We start from the raw sequence: 24,670 nt of genomic DNA on the forward strand, positions 1-24,670 counted from the left end.
GCTATGTTTGCTAACCAAAAGGCTGGCAGTTCAAATCCACCAGACACTCCTTGGAAACCTTATGGGGCAGTTCTATTCTGTCCTACAGGGCTGCTATTAGTTTTGGAAATGACTTGACGGCAATGGGTTTGGTTTGTTTTTGGTTTCACATATTCTAGAAGGATCCCTGGTGATGCAGTGGTTAAAGTGCTCAGCTGCTAACTGAAAGGTTGGCAGTTCAAACCCACCAGCTGCTCCACGGGAGAAAGATGTAGCAGTCAGCTTCCATTAAGATTATAAACTTGGACACCCTATCGGGTAGTTCCACTTTGTCCTGTAGGGTTGCTATGAGTCGGAACTGACTCTACGACAATGGGTTTTGGTTTTTGGTTTACATATTCTGGATATTAAACTCATATCTCAAACACAGACTGTCTCCTCACTTTGTTGATTAAGTCCTTTTATGCAATCAAAGTTTTTGATTTTGATGAAGCCCAACTGATCTATTTTGCCTTTTGCTACTCATGCTTTTGGTGATGTATCTAAGACTTCAGTGTTAAAAACTAGGTCCTGAAGCATTCAAGACAGAGGTCCCCGGTTGTAGAAAATTCAATTGCCTAAAGTAGCTTGTTTGGCACGCCGAGTAGCTTTATATTAAAATCCTGGTTCCTCTGCTTGACATGCCCCATAGCTTTACATTAAATCCTGGTTCCCCTCTCCTTAACTGCCACCCAAAACTAGAGGACATAGGTGGAAACTGGTTTATACACCGTGTTGACATTCAGGGTCACCTTTCAGATCTCATACATAGTAACTTCCCCACCTCTGGGTGTTTAACCGCCCTTTTCTGAACATGCAATGCATGAAGTTATATGTAACACCCGTTGCAACTGTATAGTATGATTAAGAATGTTGGTGATGTAACTTGTATGAACTTTCTACTTGTAAACCCCTTAAAAAGGCACCTTGCCCCTCACCCTAGCTGCAGTCTTGGCACCAGCAGCCCCAACTGTTTTCTTCCCTTGTGCAACAAAATAAAGGCAGCTTTCCACTCTCCCACCTCAGTCTCTCGTTTATTGGCTGAGACTAGTTGCGCCGAGCAGAACCTGGGGTTTCCACCTGGCAACATTTCTGGCGAGCCAGCCAAGTGTCATCCACTTGGTTCCAGAGGCAGTTCAGACAACAGACCAGCCCCAACATCTGGTGCCACCAGATTTCTCCCGGAGATCTTGGAGCAGCCCTGGAAACTGATCAGCCTCGGACTCGATGGTGATTCCATGGGAGACATGAAACATGCCTGGGTTATTTGCTAAGTACCTATATAAGGCCTTAGAAGAGTCTCGAGAAGCGGGAGGAATTGACCATTGAGGGTCTACCCCAAAAGACTCTAGGTATCTGTTATTAGGTTAGTGTACTGAATTAAGTTGTGTGACTGTGTGTGTGTGTGTGTGTGTGTGTGTGTTCGGAGAATGGAGAACGTTCAAAGGATCTTGGAATGCAGCCCACTAGGATGCATTCTTAAGAACTGGGAACATTTCAGGTCAGACCCTATGAAAAAGAAAAAGACGATTTTCTTTTGTAACACCGCATGTCCTCAATATGAACTGGCAGATGTGGAAAATTGGCCAGTAAGTAGGTCTCTAAATTATAGTGCTATTCTCCAACTTGATCTTTTCTGTACTCACAACGGTAAACGAGATGAAAAGTATTATGTGTAAACCCTTATGACTCTGTATCGGGACAAGGGATTGAAGAAGAAATATAAAATTCTAGTCCAGAAAGGGGGTGGGGATCGTGACTGCCAGTGCTTCCCTCTGACCCTGAGGAAGAATCCTTGTTGCCCTTGCCTGCCGCTTCGCTGCCCCCTTATGCTTCCACTCCAGCAACGATTCCCACCGCTAAACCCTGTCAGTCCCTATATCCACCCCTCCCAAGCCCTTCTTCCCTGGTGTTGGGCTCTCCGCCCCATACGTGGAATGGAACAGCCTTTAGATACCCCAATTCGGTGACCAGGAAGAACAAAAGTAACACAAGGGTGACCGATTCTCAGGAAAGCCATAGCATAGCTAAGCCCAGGAGCATGCACCCCCTCCAATAAGTCCCAGCAGGAGATGCCGGCATGGCCTGGGTCCACCAACATTTCTCAACAAGTGATCTTTGTAGCTGGAAAAACAACTGCCCCAAGTATCAGGAAGACCCTAAGAGAATGCAGGATCTTTGCCCCCATCTTCCTCACTCATAACCTCAGTTGGGTAGATTGTTGGGTGCTGCTAGATCTCCTCCTGAACCCAGAAGAAAAGTGCACGGTCCTAGAAAAGGGTAGGGCTAAGGCCAAGAGACCATGAAGTTCAGGCAGTAAATCAGCTGAGGGAAGAGACTTTCCCCATAGGAGACCCTGGCTGGGATCAGAATACGGCGAAGGGATGGACTCGCCTTGCTTATCATAGGGAGTGCCTTTTAGAAGAGCTGAAGACAGGGGTACCAAAAAAACAAAACAAAAAAACCTTAACAAAATATATGGGATCAAACAAAAAGCAACCAAAGATCCCTCTAAGATTCTGTAAAAATTTATGAGGCTTTTAGACAGCTTGCAGATATGGACCCTGGGAGTCTCAAAAAAACTCACATGGTGAATATGTTTTTTTTATTGGGCAGAGTGCCCCAGACATACAGAAAAAACTCCAGAAACTTGAGGAAAGTGTGGAGTTGGGGATCTCACAGCTTGTTGAACTTGCCTACCAGATATATCCCAATCAGGACTGGGAGTAGGAAGAGAAAAATCACTGATCGGAAAAGACAGGCCACATTCCTGGCTGCTGCCTTGCAGGGAAATGACCTGTCTTCTGGTGGCCCAAGAAGAGGAGGGTCCATGAAGAGAGAGGGAGGTGAGAGGTTCTGACCCCCATTAAGCCGAGACCAGTGCATCTTGTGCAAAGAGAGAGGACACTGGCAGACAGAGTGCCCCAAACTCCTACCCAGAGATAAGAAAAAGCTTGGGGCTGCCCAGTGCCCCATGCTGCCAATCCGTAAAGACTTGGATTGAGGAGGACTGGAATCGAGTCCCTCACTTGAGCCTCTGGTTATAATTATGGTGGGGGAGGGGGGAAGGAGCCTATACAGTTTCTAGTGGATACCAGAGCTATCCACTCTGTCTTGATCCAGAAAAAGACAGTCCTGACAAAAACAACTGTGTCGGTCATGGAAGTCTTAGGTAACAGAACCCTCCCTTCCTTCAGCCTCTAACCTGCTCCATATAAGGGAATTTATTAACAAATCCTTTTCTCCACATGCCTGACTATCCCATTCCCCCATTAGAAAGAGGACTGTGCAAGCTGCAGGCACAAATTTCTTTTGATAAAGGGGCCTTCCAGATACAGGTAACACCAGAGGACGCCAGTGGTGTCCTCCTCCAATACATGGATGATCTACTCATCCATTACCACTCAGTCCATTACCGCTCAGCCACCCATCAATTATAGCGCCGAAGGAAGCTACCAGAGATTGGTGGTGTCAAGGATGCAGTGGTCCTGTAGGTATGGGCCAATGAGATACCAGGATAAGCCAAAAATGTTCCCTCAGTGGCAGGTGAGCTCCTGAGCTCCTACCCAGCACAGATTCTCCCCCACCACCCCCAAGACTTAAGCAATACTCCATCCGGGCAGGGGTCTGACAGGCACTGGGAAAAGTCATCACCAAATAAACCTGAAAAATGGACTGCTCAGGCTGTTGCCAGTCACAGTTCAACATTCCCATACTGCCAGTGAAGAAAAAAAATGGAGAATACTAGTTCATTCAGGATCTGCGAGCCATCAACCAGGTAATAGTCACAGTCCATCCTGTAGTTCCCAACTTGTATATCCTGCTGTCGACCATGTCACCCACCTTTTCCAGGTTCACTGTACTAGGCCTGAAGGAAACCTTCTTTTACATTTGAGTGGAAGAGAAAAGTCAGGAAATCTTTACCTTTGAGTGGGAAGACCCAGGAATAGGACAGAAACAGCAGTTGTGCAGACAAGTCCTCCACAGGGCTTTAAAAACAGTCGTACACTTTTTAGATCAGCTTTGGCCCAAGAACTGAGACACCTGACCCTGACCAACAGTGTCCTCCTCCAATGCGTGGATGATCTACTCATCACAGTGAGTACAACTCAGTCTGGAACACCACAGACATTTCAAACTTCCTGGGAAATGCAGGGTATTAGGTCTCAGAAGAAAAAACTCAGGTCAACCAAAAGGAGGTGATTTATCTGGGTTTTAAAATTCAGACAGACAGAGTAAGAACTCCTCCTTGGCTGAAAAGATGCTATCTGCGGACTGGTGGTCCCTACCAACGAAAGATAGCTCCGAGGTTTTTTTGAGAATGGGTGGTTTTTGCCTCATCTGGATTCCAAATTTCAGACTTACTGCCAAGCTTTTACACTGGGCCTTAGAGGGAAAAGACACAGACCCTTTAAAATGGACCAGGACAGAGCAAGAGGCTTTTGATACCATTACATGATTGAGTTAAAAGACATTTAATTGGACCAAAGGTCCAGGCCACTATTTTAGCAGTAGGTAAAGAGCTGCCCCACCTGAGTGAAAAATAATCCCAAGAACACTGCTGAAGTGCCCCCTGGGGTCCAGTGAACTGGGGCAATGCCTGCAGATGTCTGGCAGGTGGATTTCACTGAGATGTCTCGAGCTCCCGGGAATTACAACTATCTGCTAGTCTTTATCGACAACTTCACTTACCGTGTTGAAGTTTTTCCTTGCAGGACTGAAAAGGCCACCGAGGTTGTGAAGCACCTCCTGAACAAAATCATCACTTGATTCAGGCTTCCCATCTTCATTGGCAGTGACAACAAGCCTCATTTTGTGGCCTTGGTGGTGCAATTGGTGGCAACTGCCCTGGACATTAACTGGAACTTATACACAGCCTGGAGGCCCCAGTCCAGCGGTAAAGTAAAGTGGGTAACCAGACTCTGAAGAGATAGCTAGCAAAGTTGTGCCAAGAGACCAAGTTGGCATAGACAGAGGCACTGCCTATGGCTATCTTCAGAGTTTGGTCCGCCCCTAAAATTTCGTCCATTTGAACTATTATACAAGCACTCCTTATTAGAAAACCTCAATGTGACCAACATGGGTTTTTTTTAATAATGACCAACCTCCCTTCCTCCACGAGGTTGGAGATGTTCAAGTTACTAAATACTGGCAGTCTCTTTGGGTGACTCTGTATTCTCTCTGCAGATATGCTCACCTGATGAGCCTGCCTGAGCCACAGGTGTCCCTCCACCTGGTTCCAGCCTGGTGATTGGGTCCTTCTCAAGGCGTGGAAAGCCAACCCCATTCAGCAGAAGTGGACCTGTCTGTCTGAAGTCCTCCTGGCTACCGTGACAACTGCCAAACTCAACAGGCTCAAAGCTTGGATCCACCATACTTGGGTGAAGCAAACCACCCTGCCAATGCTGAAGGACAAACTCAGAACTGTGAGAGCTGGACTTGTGAGCCAGCTGAGGACCTTAAGTACTTGTTTTCCCAATACCCTCCTGCATGGGTGAGATCCCCCAAAGACTCCTAACACTGCTAATAACCTTGGTGTTACTATTGTCTCTTATATCTGTATACTCCACTTGAACAGGTTAGATTGCTGTAGATCTCTAAGTGAGCAGAATCAACCATGAACAGGGTGATGTGGTTATTCCTAAGAGTCGCCCTATGTGTAAGTGCTGGATGGGATTTCAATGTTCTTAATAGGTTGCACCAGGCAGTTGTAAACCATACTGCACGGGTTAACATTTGCTGGATTTGTTCACACTCCCCTTCACACGTAGAGCAAGGGTTACCCATAATCTCTGTCCCTCTCCATCCAACTTACTGGCTAAAAGAGGGGGTGTAATTAATAAATAGGCACAACTAATAAATAAACACAAAACCCGAGGTACAGTCCTATACATCACTGTGAAGTCTGACTATCCACCAGGTTGGTGCATACAGCGACATTCTATCCATAATACCTCAACAGTAGATCAGTGGCCACAACGAAGGACCAACTGTTCAAGCCTATGTCCAATATTTGCCCACTCCCCACGAACATGCCAAACAATTCAGAGCTGGGCTGTAGTTCCGAATGGACATTGGTCCTGAATGACCAATATCCAAAAAGAAAAGGAGAGAATAAGACAGAGGTCCCCAGGCTGAGGAAAACTCCACAGCCTCAGGCCACTTGCTTGGCAATCCCGATAGCTTTACATTAAAATCCTGATTCTTTTGCGTGAAAAGGCCCACTGCTTTACATTAAAATCCTGGTTCCCCTCTCCTTAGCTCCTGCCCAAAACTAGAGAAAATTGGTGGAAACTGGTTTAGGTGCCATGTTGACACTCGGGACAACCTTTTAGATCTCATACATAGTAACTTCCCCTCCTCTTGGTGGCATTTAACTGCCATTTTCTGAACACGCAATGCGTGAAGTTATATGTAAAACCCATTGTGCCTGTGTAGTATGATTAAGAATGTTGCTGATGTAACTTGTATGAACTTCCTACTTGTAAACCCCTTACCCTCACTGAGCAGTCTTGGCAGCAGCAGCCCCAACTCCTTCCATTCCTTGTGCAACAAAATAAAAGCGCCTTTCCACTCTCCCACCTGGGTCTTTGATTTATCAGCTGAGACAAGTCATGCCGAGCAGAACCTGGAGTTTCCACTTGGCAACAGTATTACCCCTATGTTTTCTCCTAAGAATTGTATAGTTTCAGAACTTATATTTAGGTCTTTGATCCATTTTGAATTAATTTTTGTATATGGTGCGACATATAGATCCAGCTTCATTCTTCTGCATGATACAAGGCGTATCTTTTTACTCTTGATAGGTTCTGACAAATTGTCCTTCAAAACGGTTCTTAACTGGGGCCATTTTTTATCTTCATGGAGACATTTTTGGTTGTCACAAATTGAAAGAGGAGTTACTGGCATCTAGGATCAGGGATGCTGCTAACTATCCTACACAACCCCCCACAACAAAGGATGATGTGGCTCAAAATGTCAATACTGGGATGGTTGAGAAACTGCTCTAAAGAAGTACATTCCCAACATCAATGTATAAGAGTGCCTATTTCTCCATTCCTTCACCAAGTGTTAATGGCCAATTTTACATATTTTTTCCTGAGAAGAAATGTTTTTGTTTTATATTCTGAAAATTTTCCTCTCATGTTTATTTCTTCTAATTATAAAATTCAGTAAGACTGATTTAATATAGTAAACCCTTAAAGCAATTAAAATGCTTTTATCCATGCCCTTGCCTCCCACTGCAATCTAACAACACCAGTCAAACTCAACCCAAATGCCTCCTGGACAGTGTTGTCAACACTAAGTTGCTAAATCCAAATGGTATTTTCCAGCCCCTTTATTTTTGGACTTCTCTGCCCCACTGGACACTGTTTCTCCTTTAAATATTTCTTCTCTTGGCTTTCATAATCTCCGTCCCCCCTGATTTTCCTCCTACTTCTTTGGTCCTTCCCATATAGCCTCCTTCCATCTCTGGCATTTTTCTCCTTTCTTACTCTCCATGGTGACCTTGCAGCTTTCAACCTGTGCTTATAATCACTGTCACTATTAATGACTCTCAAATCTGAATCTCCAGCTCACCTCTCTCTTCTGAGCTAAAGATAAATGTGAAAATGCCTCCTGAACATTTAATATGTAAAAAGCTCAAAGGCAGTAAATCGCCCCTCACATCTGCGCTGCCTATGTTCTCCAATTTAGAAGAAACAAGGTTACCGAGCGTCACTTCAATTACCAAGTCCTGTGAATCCCACCTCCTAAAAAATCTGGGTTACTGATCCACTTCTCTTGATCCTCACTGTCACTAACTTGGTACAGAAAACTATTATTTTACTTATTTTTAGAATCTCAACAAGTCTGCGAACTGCTTCTCTTGTCCAACCAGTCCACTAGTCTGTTTAAGGGACATTAAAATAAAAAAACAACAAAAATAAGACCTTTAATCTGATTGTTTCTCTCCAGCTTAAACCTTTCAATGGCTCCATTACCCTCCAGATAAATTTCTAAATCCTTACGATGGCACAAAATTTTTGTCCCTCCTTCCCTATATGCCCTTGACACTCCAGACTTAGCTATGCACCTGGTGGTTGTTCAATAAGACGTTTTAAATTCATGCTCTGTGGCACCATCTTTGCTGTAAACATATGGCGCTAATGGAAACACATAACACACAGGAAAAACCAAAGAGCTAGGCTCATGAACATTTCCATAAACCAAAAATGAAACAGTAACAAGAAGCAATGAGCAATATTTAAACCCCAACTCTAGAATGAGACAGCGATGCAAGTGAGCTAGTCCTTTAGAATAACAGAGAGTAACAGCCCCATTCAAGACATGGCTCAGGGCCAGGCTGCCTGCTCGAAATTAGGGGCTGCAACTGCATTGTTTCACTCATGAAAGAAGGTTGAGAAAAGTTATTATAGACAAATACCCACTTGGATCAATAAAAACCCAAAACCAAACCCAGTGCCACTGAGTCGATTCCGACTCATAGCGACCCTATAGGACAGAGTAGAAATGCCCCATAGAATTTCCAAGGAGTGCCTGGTGGATTTGAACTGCCGACCCCTTGGTTAGCAGCCGTAGCACTTAACCACTTAACCACCTGGGTTTCCTTGGATCAATAACTTACATAAAATAAAGCTGCACCCCTAAGGAAGAGGCAGGCAGATAGTGTAATGGATTGAATTATGTCCCCCCAAAAATGTGTGTATCAACTTGATTAGGCCATGATTCCCAGTATTTTGTGGTTGTCCTCCATTTAATGATTGTAATTTTATGTTAAGAGGATTAGGGTGGGATTGTAATGCCACCCTTACTCAGATCCAATGTAAAGGGAGTTTCCCTGGGGTGTGGCCTGTACCACCTTTTCTCTCTCAAGAGATAAAAGGAAAGGGAAGCAAGCAGAGAGTTGGGGACCTCATACCACCAAGAAAGTTGCACCAGGAGCAGAGTGCGTCCTTTGGACACGGGGTCCCTGTGCCGAAGAACCTCCTCAACCAGGGAAAGATTGAGGACAAGGACCTTCCTCCAGAGCCAACAGAGACAGAAAGCCTTCCCCTGGAGCCGACGCCCTGAATTTGGACTTGTAACCTACTAGACTGTGAGAAAAAAAATTTCTCTTTGTTAAAGCCATCCACTTGTGGTATTTCTGTTACGGCAGCACTAGATGGCTAAGACAGACAGTCTCACCACTGGAGACTGTGTCTGGACCTGCTGTGTCCAAATAGCATCTTGGGCCAAGAACCCGGTAATACCCATTTATGAATGAGTGGGGGGGCCCAAGTCTAGGCAAACGCAAAATCACTGAACAGGGAAAAGTAATAACAGATATATACGTGTGTGTAGAGAGAGGTATGTATATGAGGGGAAGAAATTTCAACAACCCCCACTCAAGCAAAATCTATTTGCAAACCGTAATTCCAAAACACATGGAGATGAATTCATCAATACAGAATAGCAGTGAAAATATGAAAATACATCATGCTGTCTCTCATTCACAGGTGTGGTATATATGACATCCAGTTCTGGTCTATGCTCCTACAGCTCCCTCATATGCATCATCCCCGTTAACTTTGTTTTTCAAGACACAGTTGAGCCACCAGTCACTCACTCCACCATCAACTCTCCCTGAGTTGAGACCCAACTCGGTACCCCCCTTTTATGTAAACTCCAATGTTGTCTGCTTATTCCTATCATGCGATGGGTCACACCATGTTTAAATGATTGTTTACTAGTCTATTTTCTTGTACTCTCCATAAGCTGCTTGAGTCCAAAGACTACCTTGTTCCCCATCATATTCCCAGGGCCCAGCACAGCATGGGACAACTGTAGGCCCTATCATGAACAGCTGCTCAGTATAACATATTTACCTTCATTAAAGCAGTCTCACCATTGCTCTGCTGGACATTTACAAAAGCTCCCGCTTCCAAAAGAATAGCCACTGTGGTTAAAAAGTTCTATTAAAAACAAACAAAAAAAGCAAATTCAACTTCCAAAATTTTTAAAGACATTTTGAGATATTTTGAAATTTTTAGTCATCAGCAGATTCTATACCAAGCAGGTTGCTGAATACATTATTCGAATTTTTTCAGTACAGAGATTCCTGTGAAAAATGTGATGGTGCTGTGAAATGGGCCCTTCCACCTCTCATGCACTAATGCAGTCATATGCTATTTTGCCAGCAATTTCAACCTGAAGTATAATCACTGGTTTCAACATAAGAGCCTCTGCATATAGACTCTTAACCTGAGAACATTTTAATTAAATTATTAACCAAAGGAAACATCAGTATCTTAAGCAGGGGTCATCTTTAATATAAATCACTTTCAATTAAATCCCTTTTTTGAATATTTGATTACACAGTACTACTGTTGCTAAAAGCATCCATTCATTACAAGTCACTGATCAACTGAAATATAAATTATTAAGTTATAAGACTGTATGACCTCACTCACGACTCCTCCCATCCCCATTATATTTCACTAAGATTCTTTCTTAGTCCACTAGCAGGAATTCCCATAAAGATTATAAAACTGATGCATGTCAAAGTCCCTAACCTTCTCAGCTGCATGAATCAGTGCAGTGGTCCCATTCTTCTGTCTTCCATTAACTTTGGCTCCTTTTTTGATGAGGAGTCTAAGGAGGTCATCTTGTCCTCCAGCTGCAGCAAGCATCACTAGAGTCATTCCACTTGAATCCTTTATCGTGTTTTTTTTGTTTTGTTTTGTTAAAGAGAAGTCATGTTAATATGTAATCAGAAAAACTTCAGAACTAAGTCTCTGCACCTAGGATATTTCAGTGTGAAATTATTAAACAGCATTTATTTCAGCATCTACTAAACTTTTAAACTAAAATATTCTAATAAACATTCAGAATCAACCCTTAGAGTTTTTCATATACAAATGTTACCATGAAATTTTATAACTTTCATATATTAAGTTCTAAATGCACATTGACAGCTTGCATGACATAAGCTGAAGCTGAACAGTGCTATATAAATGGCAAAAGTACTTACCGTATTTTTATGCAAACAGCATGTGCCTCCTATGTTTGTTTGCCAACCATAACCTCCCCAAGCAAGGTATTTTCAAAAGCACTGCTTTGCCAATTTTTCTTATATGTTGCTACAAAAAAAATTAGCATAGCATGTTTACAAAAATACCTCAGCGGGGGAGGGTATGGTTGGCCAACAAATGTAGAGGGTGTGCACTATCTGCATAAAAATATGGTATTTTTTTCTCTCACATTTCAGGTCCAAAATTCTCCTTTGTGCTCCAGGTAATATAGGTGAAACTCATAATTCATTATATTCATTTAAGTTGACCAAAGGTACAAGGCAAAAAATGACCACTTAAAGTCCCATAAGTCCATTCTACTCATGACACAAAAATGAACATTATTTGGAAAAGATAAATGTTGGCCTACATAAACAAAATTGTTGGGAAGTGTTTGGTTTCTCCAAGGATGAAAAAGAAATTCAGAAGCAGGAAAAAGACACCGATATGATTAGTTTCTAAGAGGCCATGATAAAACAGAGGAATGAAGGAAAAGTGCTTTGAGTAGGGATGAAATTACATAAAGCTGACAAAAAAAAAAAAATGAAATAAAAAGGTAGTTATAAGTTAAAACACCTCCAGTCACTAGTTGATGACTGTCATGGATTGAACTGTGTCCCCCAAAAATATGTGTCAACTTGGTTAGGCTATGATTCCTAGTATTGTGTGGTTGTCCTCCATTTTGTGATTTTCCTGCATTATAAATAATAATCTCTGCCTATGGTTAAAGAGGATTAGGGCAGGATGTAACACCCTTGCTCAGGTCATATCCCTGATCCAATGTAAAAGGAGTTTCCCTGAGGTGTGGCCTGCACCACCTTTTATCTTACAAGAGATAAAAGGAAAGGGAAGCATGCAGAGAGTTGGGGACCTCAAACCACCAAGAAAGCAGTGCTAGGAGCAGAGCACATCCTTTGGACCCAGGGTTCCTGCTCAGAGAAGCTCCTATTCCAGAAGACTGATGAGAAGGACCTTCTTCCAGAAATGACAGAGAGAGCCTTCCCCTGGAGCTGCTGCTCTGAATTTGGACTTCTGGCCTACCAGACTGTGAGAGAATAAATTTCTTTTTGTTGACGGTATCCACCTGTGGTATTTCTGTTATAGCAGCACTAGATGACTAAGACAATGACTACCCCCCCCCAAAAAAACCCAGCTAAACCTGTTGCCATCAAGTCAATTCCAACTCATAGTGACCCTACATGACAGAGCAGAACTGCCCCATAGGGTTTCCATGGAATAGCTGGTATATTCAAACTGCTGACCTCTTGGTTAGCAGCCAAGCTCTTAACCACTCCATCACCAAGGCTCCTAGTTGACGACACCATCTGATAAAACCAAATTCTAATAGTATGGATGACTTTGATTATAATCTGAAAGTTTAACAGGATTTGCCTGTGTGAGAAATCTGAGGGAACACAAATGTAAGAAAAATCATTTTTGACAGTAGTACTATAGTTAGACTTAACTATAGTTAGACTTGAGAAGATCCACTAAAACTGAAATAAGATAGTGTAACCACTTTCTCTCATTTTAAAGTATCTTTTGTTCATAAACACACATTAGATAAAAAAAAAAAGAGAGAGAACACACCACGCTTTTCATAATTAAAAAAAATTCCCTACAGCTACTATGCTATACTGTTGTATGCAGTCAAGTCAATTCCAACTCATAGCAACACCAAATGACAGAGTAGAACTGCCCCATAGCGTTTTCTATGCTGTAATCTTTACAGGAGCAGATTGCCAGGTCTTTTCTCCTGCAAAGTAGCTGGTAGGTTTGAACAGCCAACCTTTCAGTTAGCAGCTGAGTACTTAGCCATTGTGCCCACCAGGACTCCTACTATGCTATATTAATATAGACGAAACTACATGAGCATAAAAGCAGAAGGAAAAAAAATCTCATAAAATCCAACATCTACCCTGCAAAAAACTTAAGCTAAAAAAAAGTAAGAAGGCAGAGTCCAGAGCAAGACGGTATGAGAGCAATTCCACACACTCATCCCTCCACAAAAACACCAAAAAAAAAAAAAAAAAAAAAGGCAGACGCTGGCAGAACCAATTTTGTCACAACTCTGGAAACTAGTCAAAGGGTTACAGCAACTAAACAAACACTGAATCCAGAAAAAGGTGATCTTTGAATGTTAGTAAAGCTTTGGTTTTCTACTCTCCGATGGTTCACCCCCTCTACAGCTCGGTGTGACCACCTTAAAGCAGCAGCAGTCTACACTCCCGGAGAGGACACTCGGGCTCTAACTCTAGAGGGAGCAGAGCAGATTTCATTAGCAAAGTATTGTGTGTGTCTGTTCTACACGTCTGGGGCTGCCTGAAAGATTGAAGCAAGGCACTCATCTTGGTTGGGCCTATCTTGGAGCTCACATGGGGCCGAGGGGCAGCAGGCAATGACCTAAGGCTGTGACAACCCATAGCTAGTTGGGCTAAAGAGTGGCATTAGGCATAAAATAGGCATGTAAAGACTGGAAGGAGAGGCTAGAAAGAGTTTCTTTTGGAAATTAAGACATTCAAAAGTTCCCTGTGTAACAGGGGACTTAAGAAAGCCACATGCACACCCAGGCTAGTATGTATGCTCAGAAATTATCTGAAAAGATTTCACCTCAGGCTGATCCCTAGGCTCAGTGCAAGCCTGGTTAAGTGCTGAAGGAAAGCCCAGCATAGACTCAATTTGCAAAGACTGGTAAAAGGTTCTTTTTTGTTTTATGTTTTTTCCCCTTGCTTTCAAGAAAATTACTGTTAAAGCACTAGCTGAACATAGGCTAAGGAACAGAGACGTCAGTGTCTAAGAACTAAGAAGACAGTCTTTGCAAAAACAGCTATGGGAAGTCAGTAAACAAATGTCTATAGATTTCGGTAATTAAAAAAATAAACAAACAGCAACTGAGGAAGAATCTCATTTCTAGAGTTACCATAATACTCAAATGTCCCAGTTTCAACAAAAAATCACAAGGCACACAAAGAAACTGAAAAGAATGCCCCATGTAAAAGAATAAAGTGAAAAAGCCATCCTTTTAGAAGCCCAGATAATGGACTTCCTAGACGAAGGCTTTAAAACAGTATTAAATATGCTCAAACAGCTAAACAAAAACATAAAGGACTAAAGAAAATGAGAAAACAATAGATTAAAAAAAAAATCAATAGAGTCAAAAAATTACAAAAATGAACCAAACAGAAATATGAAATACAAAAAGTACAATAACTGAAATGAAAAATTCACTAAAGCAGACTGGAGCTGGCAGAAGAAAAAAATCAAATTTGAAGACAGGACAATTGAAATTATCATGTCTGAGGAGCTGAAAGAAAAAAAAAAAGGAAGAAAAGTGAGCAGAGCCTAATGGACCACTGGGACACCATCAAGTGCACCAACATACTCATTATGGATGCCTCATAGGGAGAAAAGGACAGAAAAAATATGTGAATAAATAATGGCTGAAAACTTTCTAAATTTGACGGAAGACATGAATCTGTACATCCAAGAAGTAGTTTATTCTATAAACTCCAAGCAGAATAAACTCAAAGAAATTTATACCAAAACACCTAAGAATGAAACTATCAAAAATCAAAAACACTAATATGAAACTATTGGTCTCTACTCATCCAGAGCAAAAGAGAAAGAAGGAAATTAAATCTCAGAGGAGAAACTAGTCTACAGGGCTAACAGGCTACGCGAGCCACAGCCTCATCTACCCCGAGGCCACAAGAACTAGATGGTGCCCGACTATCAATACTGACCATTCTGATCAAGGCCACAATAGACAGGCCCTGATAGAACAAGAGAAAAACGTCAAACAGAACTCAAATTCTTAAAAAGTCCAGGCTTACTATACAAGTTGAAACTAGATGACTCCTCAAGACTATTGCTCTGAGATATTCTTTAAACCTTAAACCTCAACTATTCCCCGAGGTCACGGGTCAGTGAAACAACAGATTGGCGCAGAAATAACAGATTACCCATCAGTACAGTGTTCCATTAAAAAACCATCTATATGAGACCAAAAGGTCAACAATTACTCTAAAGTAAAGATAAGAAGATAAGGGGGCAGGGAAACTAGAGCACTGGAAACAGAACAGCTAGAATGCAATTAAAGAGAATGTTGACACAGTGTGAAAAATGTAACTAATATCACTGAACAATTTGTATATAAATTGTCAAATGGGAACCTAATTTGTTGTGTAAACTTTCACTGAAGACACAATATTTAAAAAAAAAAAAAAAGACAATCTTGAAAGCAGCAAGACAGAAGCAAGTCTTCACATAAAAAGGACCCTCGATAAGATCAACACCTGATTTCTCAGCAGAAACCATGGAGGCCAGAAGGCAATGGGGTAAGATATTTAAAGTGTCAAAAGGAAAATAACTCCTAGCCAAGAATTCTCTTTCTGGCACTAGAACTGTCTTATGAAAAATACTAAAGGAAGCACTTCAGGTTGAAATGAAGGGATGCTAGACAGTAACCCAAAGGCATACAAAGAAATAAATATCTCTGGAGAAGGTAATTATATAGACAAATACAAAAGCCAGTATTACTGTATTTTGGGGTTATAACTCTACTTTTACGTCCTACATGATTTAAGAGGCAAACGCATAAAAAAACCATTGTAAGTTTAAGGTATTGGGCACAAAACACAAATTTGTGACAACAACATTAGAGCTGTATAGGAACAGAATTTTTGCATGCCACTGAAGTTAAGTTAGTATCAACTCAAAGCAGACTGTTACAATTTTAGGATATTAAATGTAATCCCAATGGCAACAAGAAAGTATCTAAAAATATACACAAAAGGAAATCAGGGAATCTAAATGGTACTCTATAAGGAAAATCAATTCAACGCAAAAGAAGGTAGTATTGGAGGAAATAACAGATAAAAAGGTGTAATATACCCAGAAAACAAATGAAATGATGGCAGAAGTCCTTTGTTACCAGTCCAAACCAGTAGCATATTTTAATTCAAATAATGCATGCCTTCTACTTTTGTCAACTGCTCCCTCCCCAATGTCTTAGTTATCTAGCACTGCTATAAAAGAAATACCACAAGTGTATGCCTTTAACAAAGAGAAATGTATTCTTTCAGAGTCTGGTAGGCTAGAAGTTCAAATTCAGGGTGCCAGCTCCAGGGGAAGGCTTTTTCTCGCTCTGTCAGCTCAGGGGGTGGGGGCAGAGGGGAAGGTCCTTGTCATCAATCTTCCCTTGGCCTAGGAGCTCCAGCACTGTCTCACTTCCGCCAGAATTGTCTGACATCCATAATTCTACCAACACTCTCTTCAAGGCAAATGCTTCCATGTTTCAGATATCTGTTAGAGCAGCACCCCACTCTCTTGGTATCAAATTCTTGGTTATCTAGTGCTGCTATAACAGATATATCACAAGAGGATAGCATTAACAAAGAGAAATGTATTCTTTCACAGTCTAGTAGGCGAGAAGTCCAAATTTAGGGTGCCAGCTCCAGGGGAAGGCCTTCTTTCTCTGTCAGCTCTGAGGGAAGGTCCTTGTCATCAATCTTCCCTTGGCCTAGGAGCTTCTCCATGCAGGAACCCCTGGTCCAAATGACATGCTCTGATCATGGTGCTGCTTTCTTGGTGGTATGAGACCCTCATGTCTCTCTGCTCACCTCTCTCTTTTATATCTCAAAAGAGATTGGCTTAAGACGCAATCCAATCTTGTAGACTGAGTCCTGCCTCATTAACACAGCTGCCACAATCCTTCTCATCAACATCACAGAGACAGGATTTACAACACATAGGAAAATCACATCAGATGACAAAATGGTGGACAATGACATAATACTGGGAACCATGGCCTAGCCAAATTGATACACATATTTTTGGGGCACACAATTCAGTCCATGACACCTCATGGGATATTTTCATTAGTGCCATTACGCCAATTTTTTTTACATGTTGCTGTAAAGAAAATTAGCATAGCACACTTATGAAAATACCTTGAGGGGAGAGGGCACGTGTCTTAGTCATCTAGTGCTGCTATGATAGAAATACCACAAGTGGATGGCTTTAACAAAGAGAAATTTATTTCTTCACAGTAAAGTAGGCTAAAAGTTCAAATTCATGGTGTCAGCTCGAGGGCACAGCTTTCTCTCTCTGTCGGTTCTGGGGGAAGGTTCCTTATTAATCTCTCCCTGGTTGAGGAGCTTCTCAGGTGCAGGAACCCCAGGTCCAAAGGATGCACTCTGCTCCCACTGCTGCTTTCTTGGTGGTATGAAGTCCTCAACTCTCTGCTTGCTTCCCTTTTCTTTTATCTCTTGAGAGATAAAAGTGCTGCAAGCCACAGCCCAGGGAAACTCCCTTTACCTTGGATCAGGGATATGACCTGAGTAAGGGTGGTGTTACAATCCCACCCTAATCCTCTCAACATAAAATTACAATCACAAAATGGAGGACAACCACAGAATACTCAGAATCAGGGCCTAACCAAGTTGATACACACATTTTTGGGGTGACATAATTCAATCTATGACAGCATGGTTGGCAAACAAATGTAGAAAGTGCATATTATTTGCATAAAAAAATGTAAGTACTGTAAATGTAAATGGCTTAAACTTTCCAAACAAAGGCAGAAATTGGCAAAATGAATTAAAAAGAAAACATGATCCAACTACATGCTGCCTACAAGAGAACCACTTTAGATGCAAAGACACGAATACATTGAAATTTTAATAAATGGGTAAAAATATTGCACGTAAATAATAACCAGAAGAGAGCTGGGGTGGCTATACTGCTATCAGACAAGACAGACTTTAAATCAAAATTGGTTACAAGGGACAAGAAGGACATTACATAATGGTCAAAGGGTCAACTCATCAAGAAGATATAACAATTATAAATATACATGCATCTAACAACACAGGCCCAAAATATATGATGCAAACACTGACAGAATTAAAAAGAAAAATATAGTACTATATACAATAATGGAGCCCTAGTGGTGCAGTGGTTAAGACCTTGGCTGCTAAACCAAGAGGTCAGCAGTTCTAATCCACCAGCTGCTCCTTGGAAACCCCATGGGGGCAGTTCTACTGTGTTCTATAGGGTCATTATGAGTCGGAACTGACTCAATCAGGCAACGAGTTTGGTTTTTGGTTTTTATATACAATAATAGTGGGAGATATCAATAAACAACTTTCAATAATGGATAGCACATCCAGACAGAAGGTCAAAAATGAAACAGCAGATTTGAACAACACTAGAAACTAACTAGACCTAACATTATGTTAGGGGACAAAGAAATTCTCAAAACATTTTAAAAGACTGAATTCATACAAAGTATATTCTCTGACCACAATGGAATGAAACTAGAAATTAAAAACACAAGGAAAACTGGAAAATTCACAAGTGTGTCGAAATTAAACACTACAGTATCAAACAATCCGTGGTCAAAAAAGAAATCACAAGGAAAGTTAGAAAATACTTACAAATTAAAATGAAAATAAAACATATGGGATACAGTGAAGGCAGTGCTCAGAGGGAAACTGATAGCTTGCATTCAAAAAAGGAGAAAAATCTCAAATCAATAATCTAACTTAAACCTTTAGGAAACAGAAAAAGAAGAGCAAACAAAACTCAAAGATAGCAGAAGAAAGGAGTCGATTCTGACTCATAGCAACCCTACAGGACAGAGTAGAGCTGCCCTATAGAGTTTCCAAGGACCACCTGGTGGATCTGAACTGCCAACCCTTTGGTTAGCAGGCGTAGCACTTAACCACTACGCCACCAGGGTTTCCACTATTCACACTACAGAAATAAAAAGGACGAATAAGAGAATACTATGAACAATTGTACACCAAGGAAGTAGATAACCTAGATGAAATGGAAAAATTCCTAGAACCACACAAACTATTAACCATAACTGAAAAAGAAATAGAAAATTTGAACAGACTTACAAAAGGTAAAAAGATTGAATCTGTAATCAAGAACCTGTAAACAAAGAAAGCCCAGGACCTGATGCCTTCACTGGTGAATTCTAGCAAACATTTAAAGAAGAATCAACACCAAACCTTCTTAAACTCATCCAAATGATTGAAGAGGAAGGAACACTTTCTAACTCATTCTATCAGGCCAGCATTTCCCTGATACGTACACCACATTTACAGAATGAAGGAAAAGAGCTATATGATCATTTCAGTTGATACAGAAGTGCATTTGACAAAATCCAACACCCTCTGATGATAAAAACACTCAAAACACTAGTAATAGAAGGGAAATTCTCAAACATGATAAATGGCATTTACGAAAAACCCACAGTTAACATCATACTCAGTGGTGAAAGACTGAAAGCCTTCCCTCTAAGATCAGGAACAAGACATGGATGCCCATTTACACCACTCCTATTCAACATGTACTAAAAGTTCTAGCTAAAACAATTAGGCAAGAAAAAGAAACAAAAGGCATCAAAATTGAAAGGAAGAAGTAAAACTATCTCTATTCACAGAGAGTATAATACTGTATATATGGAAAATCCCAAAGAATCCACAAGAAAGCTACTACACCTAATGAATTCACCAAAGTTGTGGAGTAGGTCAACATACAAATATCAGTTGTGTTATTCACCTGGAGCAAAACTGGAAGGAGAGTCAAGAATAGGAGAAGGATATGGAATCTGCGGCCAATTGTCTCCATGAACAACCACCTCCTTTGCCATGAGACCAGAACTGGATGGTGCCCAGGTACCATTACTGAACATTTTGATCAAAGGTTCCACAGAAGAATTCTGATTAAAAGGGGGAAAATGTAAAACAGAATTTCAAATTCTCATGGACTCCAGCCTTTCTAGAGCCATGGGGGCTGGATGAACACCAGAAACTATTGCCCTGAGATAATCTTTACACCTTAAGCCAAAAATATCCCCTGAAGTCTTCTTAAAACCGAACAATAATCTACCTTAACTAGTAAAAAAATGTCTGCCTTGAGCATTGCTTTTTTAAGATCTATATGCAATCAAATTCACAACAGCAACTTGAAAGATTAGACAGGAACCTAAGGGGACAGTGAGTTTACGTTAATAGGGGAGGAACAACTCAGAAAAGGGGGGTAAGAATGGGTGTATAACTTGAAGAATGTGATCAGTGTCACTAAATTGTACATGGAGAAACTATTGAAATAGTTTACATTTTCCTGTGTACATTCTAAGTAACAAAATAAACAAAAAATCAGTTGTTTCTATACCCAGCCATGAACAATCTGAAAAAAAAAATTAAGACAGCAATCCCATTTACAATAGTGTCCAAAAGAAAAAAAATTTACAAATAAATTTAACCAGAAAAGTGAATGACTCATACATTAAAAAATATCAGACATTAATGAAATAAACTTAAAAAAAGGAAAGACGTTCTGTGCTCATGTGTTGGAAAACTCAATTATTATTAAGATAGATTCAACACAATCCCTGTCAAATTTCCAATAGCCTGATTTACAGATGTGCAAAGCCTAATCCACAAATTCATATGAAATTACAATGGACCACAAATACCCAAAACAATTGTTAAGGACTGAATTGTGTTCCCAAAAATGTGTTCTCTCTCTGCCTGTAACTATAATCCCATTTGTGAATACGGGGCTATGTTAATTAGGCAAGATTAGGTTATGTTAAGGACAATTAGGCAATGTTTGTTATGTTAATGAAGCAGAATTAAGTTGTATCTTGAATCAACCTGTTTTGAGATATAAAAGAGATTAAACAAGCAAGCAAGAAGTAGAGATGGGGAAGAGAGAGGCCAAGCCACATGAAGACTGCCCAGGAGCAAAGCTCGGAATAGAAACGAACCTTCCTCCAGAGCCGACAGGGAGAGAAAAGCTTCTCCTAGAGCTGGTACCCTGAATTCAGATTTCTAGCCTCCTAAACTGTGAGATAATAAATTTCTGTTTTGTTAAAGTTACCCACCTATGGTATTTCTGTTATAGATAACTAAGACGACAATCTTAAAAAAGAAGAACAAAGTAGAACTCATACTTTCCAATTTCAAAACATACTATGAAGCTACAGTAACCAAAACAGTGTGGTACTGGTATAAGAAAAAACATATAAACCAATGGAATAGAATTAAGAGAATAGAAATAAATCCTTATGAGCCCTGGTGGCACAGTGGTTAAGAGCTCGGCTGCTAACAAAAGGTTGGCAGTTTGAATCTACCAGCCACTCTTTGGAAGCCCTATGGGGCAATTCTACTCTGTCCTATAGGGTCGCTATGGGTTGGAGTTGACTCGATGGCAGGTTTGTTTGTTTAATGTTCAACTGATTTTCAACAAGGGCGCTAAGTCCATCCAAAAGGAAAAAAATAGTCTCCTCAAAAAACGGTGCTGGGACAACTGGATCTCCACATCAAAAAGAACAATGTTGGACTCATACCTCACATCATGTCTTAGGCTGGGTTCTCTAGAAGAGCAAAACCAGTGAAGCATATGTATATATAAATACACAGAGAGAGATTTATCTCAAGTAAATGGCTCATGCAGCTAGAGGCTTCTCCTGACTGAAGTGGCTGCAGGGGCTGACAAAACCAAAATCAGCAGGTCGGCCAGAAAGCTGCTGGCTCACAGGGTGGCTGGAGCTAGAGAATCACAAGGTCTGTCGGTCAGGTTATAGGCTCCTGACTCACATTCTAAGAACCGGAATTCAGAAGATGAGGAGGTGGATGCAAGATCCTGAAACAGCGAGCTTTGCCAGAACATCCATATATACTGGATGCAGGCCATACCTACAAGGAAACTCTCTTTTCAACTGATCACAAAATAGGGGATGGCTATATCAGATCACAAAATGAAGGATGACTACATAATTACATAAGCGCCAAATTACATTCTTACATAATTACCAAACCAGTGAGAATTATGGCCCAGCCACACTGACACACAACCTTAACCATCACAGTCCTTGTCAACTTGGCACCTTTATACATCTCCTTAAACCATACATAATCTCTAAATAAAGAGAATTAAAAGTCATACTTGCACCTAACATGATACAACTAACACATGTATAACTGAAAATGCACTAGGTCTGTTTACATCTTGTATTTTATAATAAGTAACGAAATAAGGAAGGAGAGGGGAGAAAACAAAGTTGCTTGTTATATATATATATACACACACACACATATAACAAAACAAAGACAACATACTAAAATCGATTACAGTCCTCGCTTCTGCAACTGGGCACGCAGTTGCAGCTGGTATTTGGAACTACCTTCTAGTATCCATTCCCTATTCCCTTGCCCTCAGCAAGCAAGTCATGGTTCTTTGCCTGATGGGGTGATCCAAAACTTCATTCCTGAAGGGTCTGGGCCATTAGTAGTCCTGTTACAATTGGGTTACTGTAGTTTTCCATTGACTTTAATCAGAGGACATGGTAGCACAAACAGACTTCCTAAGGGATCTCCTGTATTCCAGACATACTCTTCTTTACCTCCATTATGACATATCAATCAGATTCCCCCTTGGTAAACAGCATGAATCACACCAGCCAATACGGTAACTTCCATCACTGCCTGTCGATCCAGAGGCATAAGGAGCCCAAAGTGGCCAAGTGGCATTCTTAACTTCCAGTTCAATGGAATCAGTGTTCTGTCTCCTAGTGGGTTCATTTCTCCCTTTGGAACTAAGACCACTAAACCAAAAGAGCATAGGGTTGTGGGGACAGGCAGCAAAAACTTTGTGGGCGGGTAACTAGGAGTAATAGCTGAGTGGTGTCACTCCCTTTCCACCCCTTGATTTCTGGACCCCTGAATCCCGGCAATGAGAGAAACAGCACCATATGTTGGACGCTGGTTTAAGGCATATACAGCCTCCTGGAGAACACTGCCCCAACCCTGCAAGTATTATCACCTAGCTGGTGCTGTAACAGTGTCTTTAGAAGACCATTCCATCTTTCTATCAAGCCAGCTGCTTCAGGATAATGGGGAACATGGTAAACCAGTGAATTCCATGAGGATAGGCTCACTGCTGCACTTCATTTGCTGTGAAGTGAGTTCCTTGATCTGAGGCGATACTGTATGGGATACCATTACAGTGGGTAAGACATTCTGTAAGTCTACACAGGGTAGTTTTGGAAGAAGTATGGTGTGCACAGAAGGCAAATCCATATCCAGAGCAAGTGTCCATGTCAGTAAGAACAAAATGATGCCCTTTTCATGATGGGAAGTAGTACAGTAATCAACCTGCCACCAGGTTACTGGTTGATCACCCCCTAGAAATGGTACCATATTGGGGACTTGGTGTTGGTCTCTGCTGCTGGTGGATTGGGCACTCAGCAGTGGCTGCAGCAAAGTAGGGCTTGGTGAGTGGAAATCCATGCTGCTGAGCCCACGCATAACCTCCATCCTGGCCACCAATGGCCACTCTGCTCATGAATCCATTGAGCAATGACAGAAGTGGCCGGGGAAAGAGGATGACTAGTTTCCACAGAACATATCATCTTATCTGATGTTAAAATCCTCCTCTGCAGTGGTCACCCTTTGGTGAGCATTCACATGAGACACAAGTATCTTTACTTCTTTGGCCCATTCAGAGAAGTCTATCCACATAGCTCTTCCCCACACCTCCTTGTCTCCAATTTTCCAATTATGTTCATTCCAAGTCCCTGACCATCCAGCCTAATCATTAGCCATAGCCCATATATCAGTATATAATCGCACATCTGGCCATTTCTCCTTCCAAGCAAAGTAAACGACCAGGTGCACTGCTCCAAGTTCTCCCCATTGGGAGGATTTCCCTTTACCACTGTCCTTCAGAAGGTACCAGAGACAGGTTATAATGCTGCCACTGTCCACTTTCAAGTGGTGCCTGCATATTTTGCAGAAGCATCTATAGACCACGCACAAGTTCTCTCTTCCTTAGACAACTGATCGTAAGGAACTTCCCATGAGGTCATAGGTGCGTACAGCAAGAGGGGAGGTAATGTGACAGGACTAGAGACACATGGGCGTTTGGGCCACTTCATCATGTAACTTACCTTCAGGTCCTGCTCAAGCCCCATCTCGTATATACTACTTCCATTTAAGAATGGAGTGCTGCTTATCACATCTGACTTCATGACTCTGTGAGTCAGATAACACCCAGTTCATGATGGACAGTTCAGGCCACATGGTGACTTGGTGGCCTATGGTTAAACGTTCAGTCTCTACTAAGGGCCAGTAACAAACCAAAAGCTCTTTTTCAAAAGGAAAGTAGTTATCTGCAGGGCTGTGCTCCAAAATCCTAAGGGTCTGCACTGTGATTCACCAATACGAGCCTGCCAAGGCTCTAAACAGCATCTCTATCTGCCGCTGACACTTCAAGCACCACTGGATCAGCCAGATCAGGTGGCCAAAATGGCATAGCAGCTTGCATGGCAGCCCGAACCTGTTGCACAGCCTTCTCTTGTTCTGGTCCCCACTCAAAACTAGTAGCTTAAATAGGCCAGAGTAGCACCCCGAAATGAGAGATATGTTGCCTCCAAAACTCAAAAAGGCCCACCAGGCACAGTGCCTCCTTTTCAGCTGTAGGAAAGGCCAGATGTAACAACTCATCCTTCACTTTAGAAGGAATATCTCAACATGTCTCACACCACTGGAACCTAGAAATTTCACTGAGATGAAAGG

At 41.5% G+C, this 24,670-nt stretch overlaps 1 protein-coding gene across 5 annotated transcripts in view; it reads right to left on the reverse strand.

Annotated features, from left to right (window-relative positions):
- The window catches only part of MPHOSPH8 (M-phase phosphoprotein 8), a 100,992-nt gene that overhangs the window by 22,714 nt on the left and 53,608 nt on the right, over positions 1-24,670 (reverse strand). For 4 of the 5 annotated variants that reach the window (XR_010319120.1, XM_064275401.1, XM_023553098.2 and 1 more), the window contains 2 exons: positions 10,575-10,715; positions 9,888-9,974 (listed from right to left, as the gene is read on the reverse strand). The exons of the other annotated variant lie outside the window; for it this stretch is intronic. Coding sequence is in view for 3 of the 4 variants with exons in the window: in XM_064275401.1 (XP_064131471.1) it covers positions 9,888-9,974; positions 10,575-10,715 (228 nt within the window). In the remaining variant the exon portion in view is untranslated. The remainder of the gene's footprint in view (positions 1-9,887; positions 9,975-10,574; positions 10,716-24,670) is intronic. 5 annotated transcript variants of the gene reach the window in all.

The sequence above is a fragment of the Loxodonta africana genome, chromosome 23 (genome assembly GCF_030014295.1).
Source record: "Loxodonta africana isolate mLoxAfr1 chromosome 23, mLoxAfr1.hap2, whole genome shotgun sequence".
Classification (NCBI taxonomy): Eukaryota; Metazoa; Chordata; class Mammalia; order Proboscidea; family Elephantidae; genus Loxodonta; species Loxodonta africana.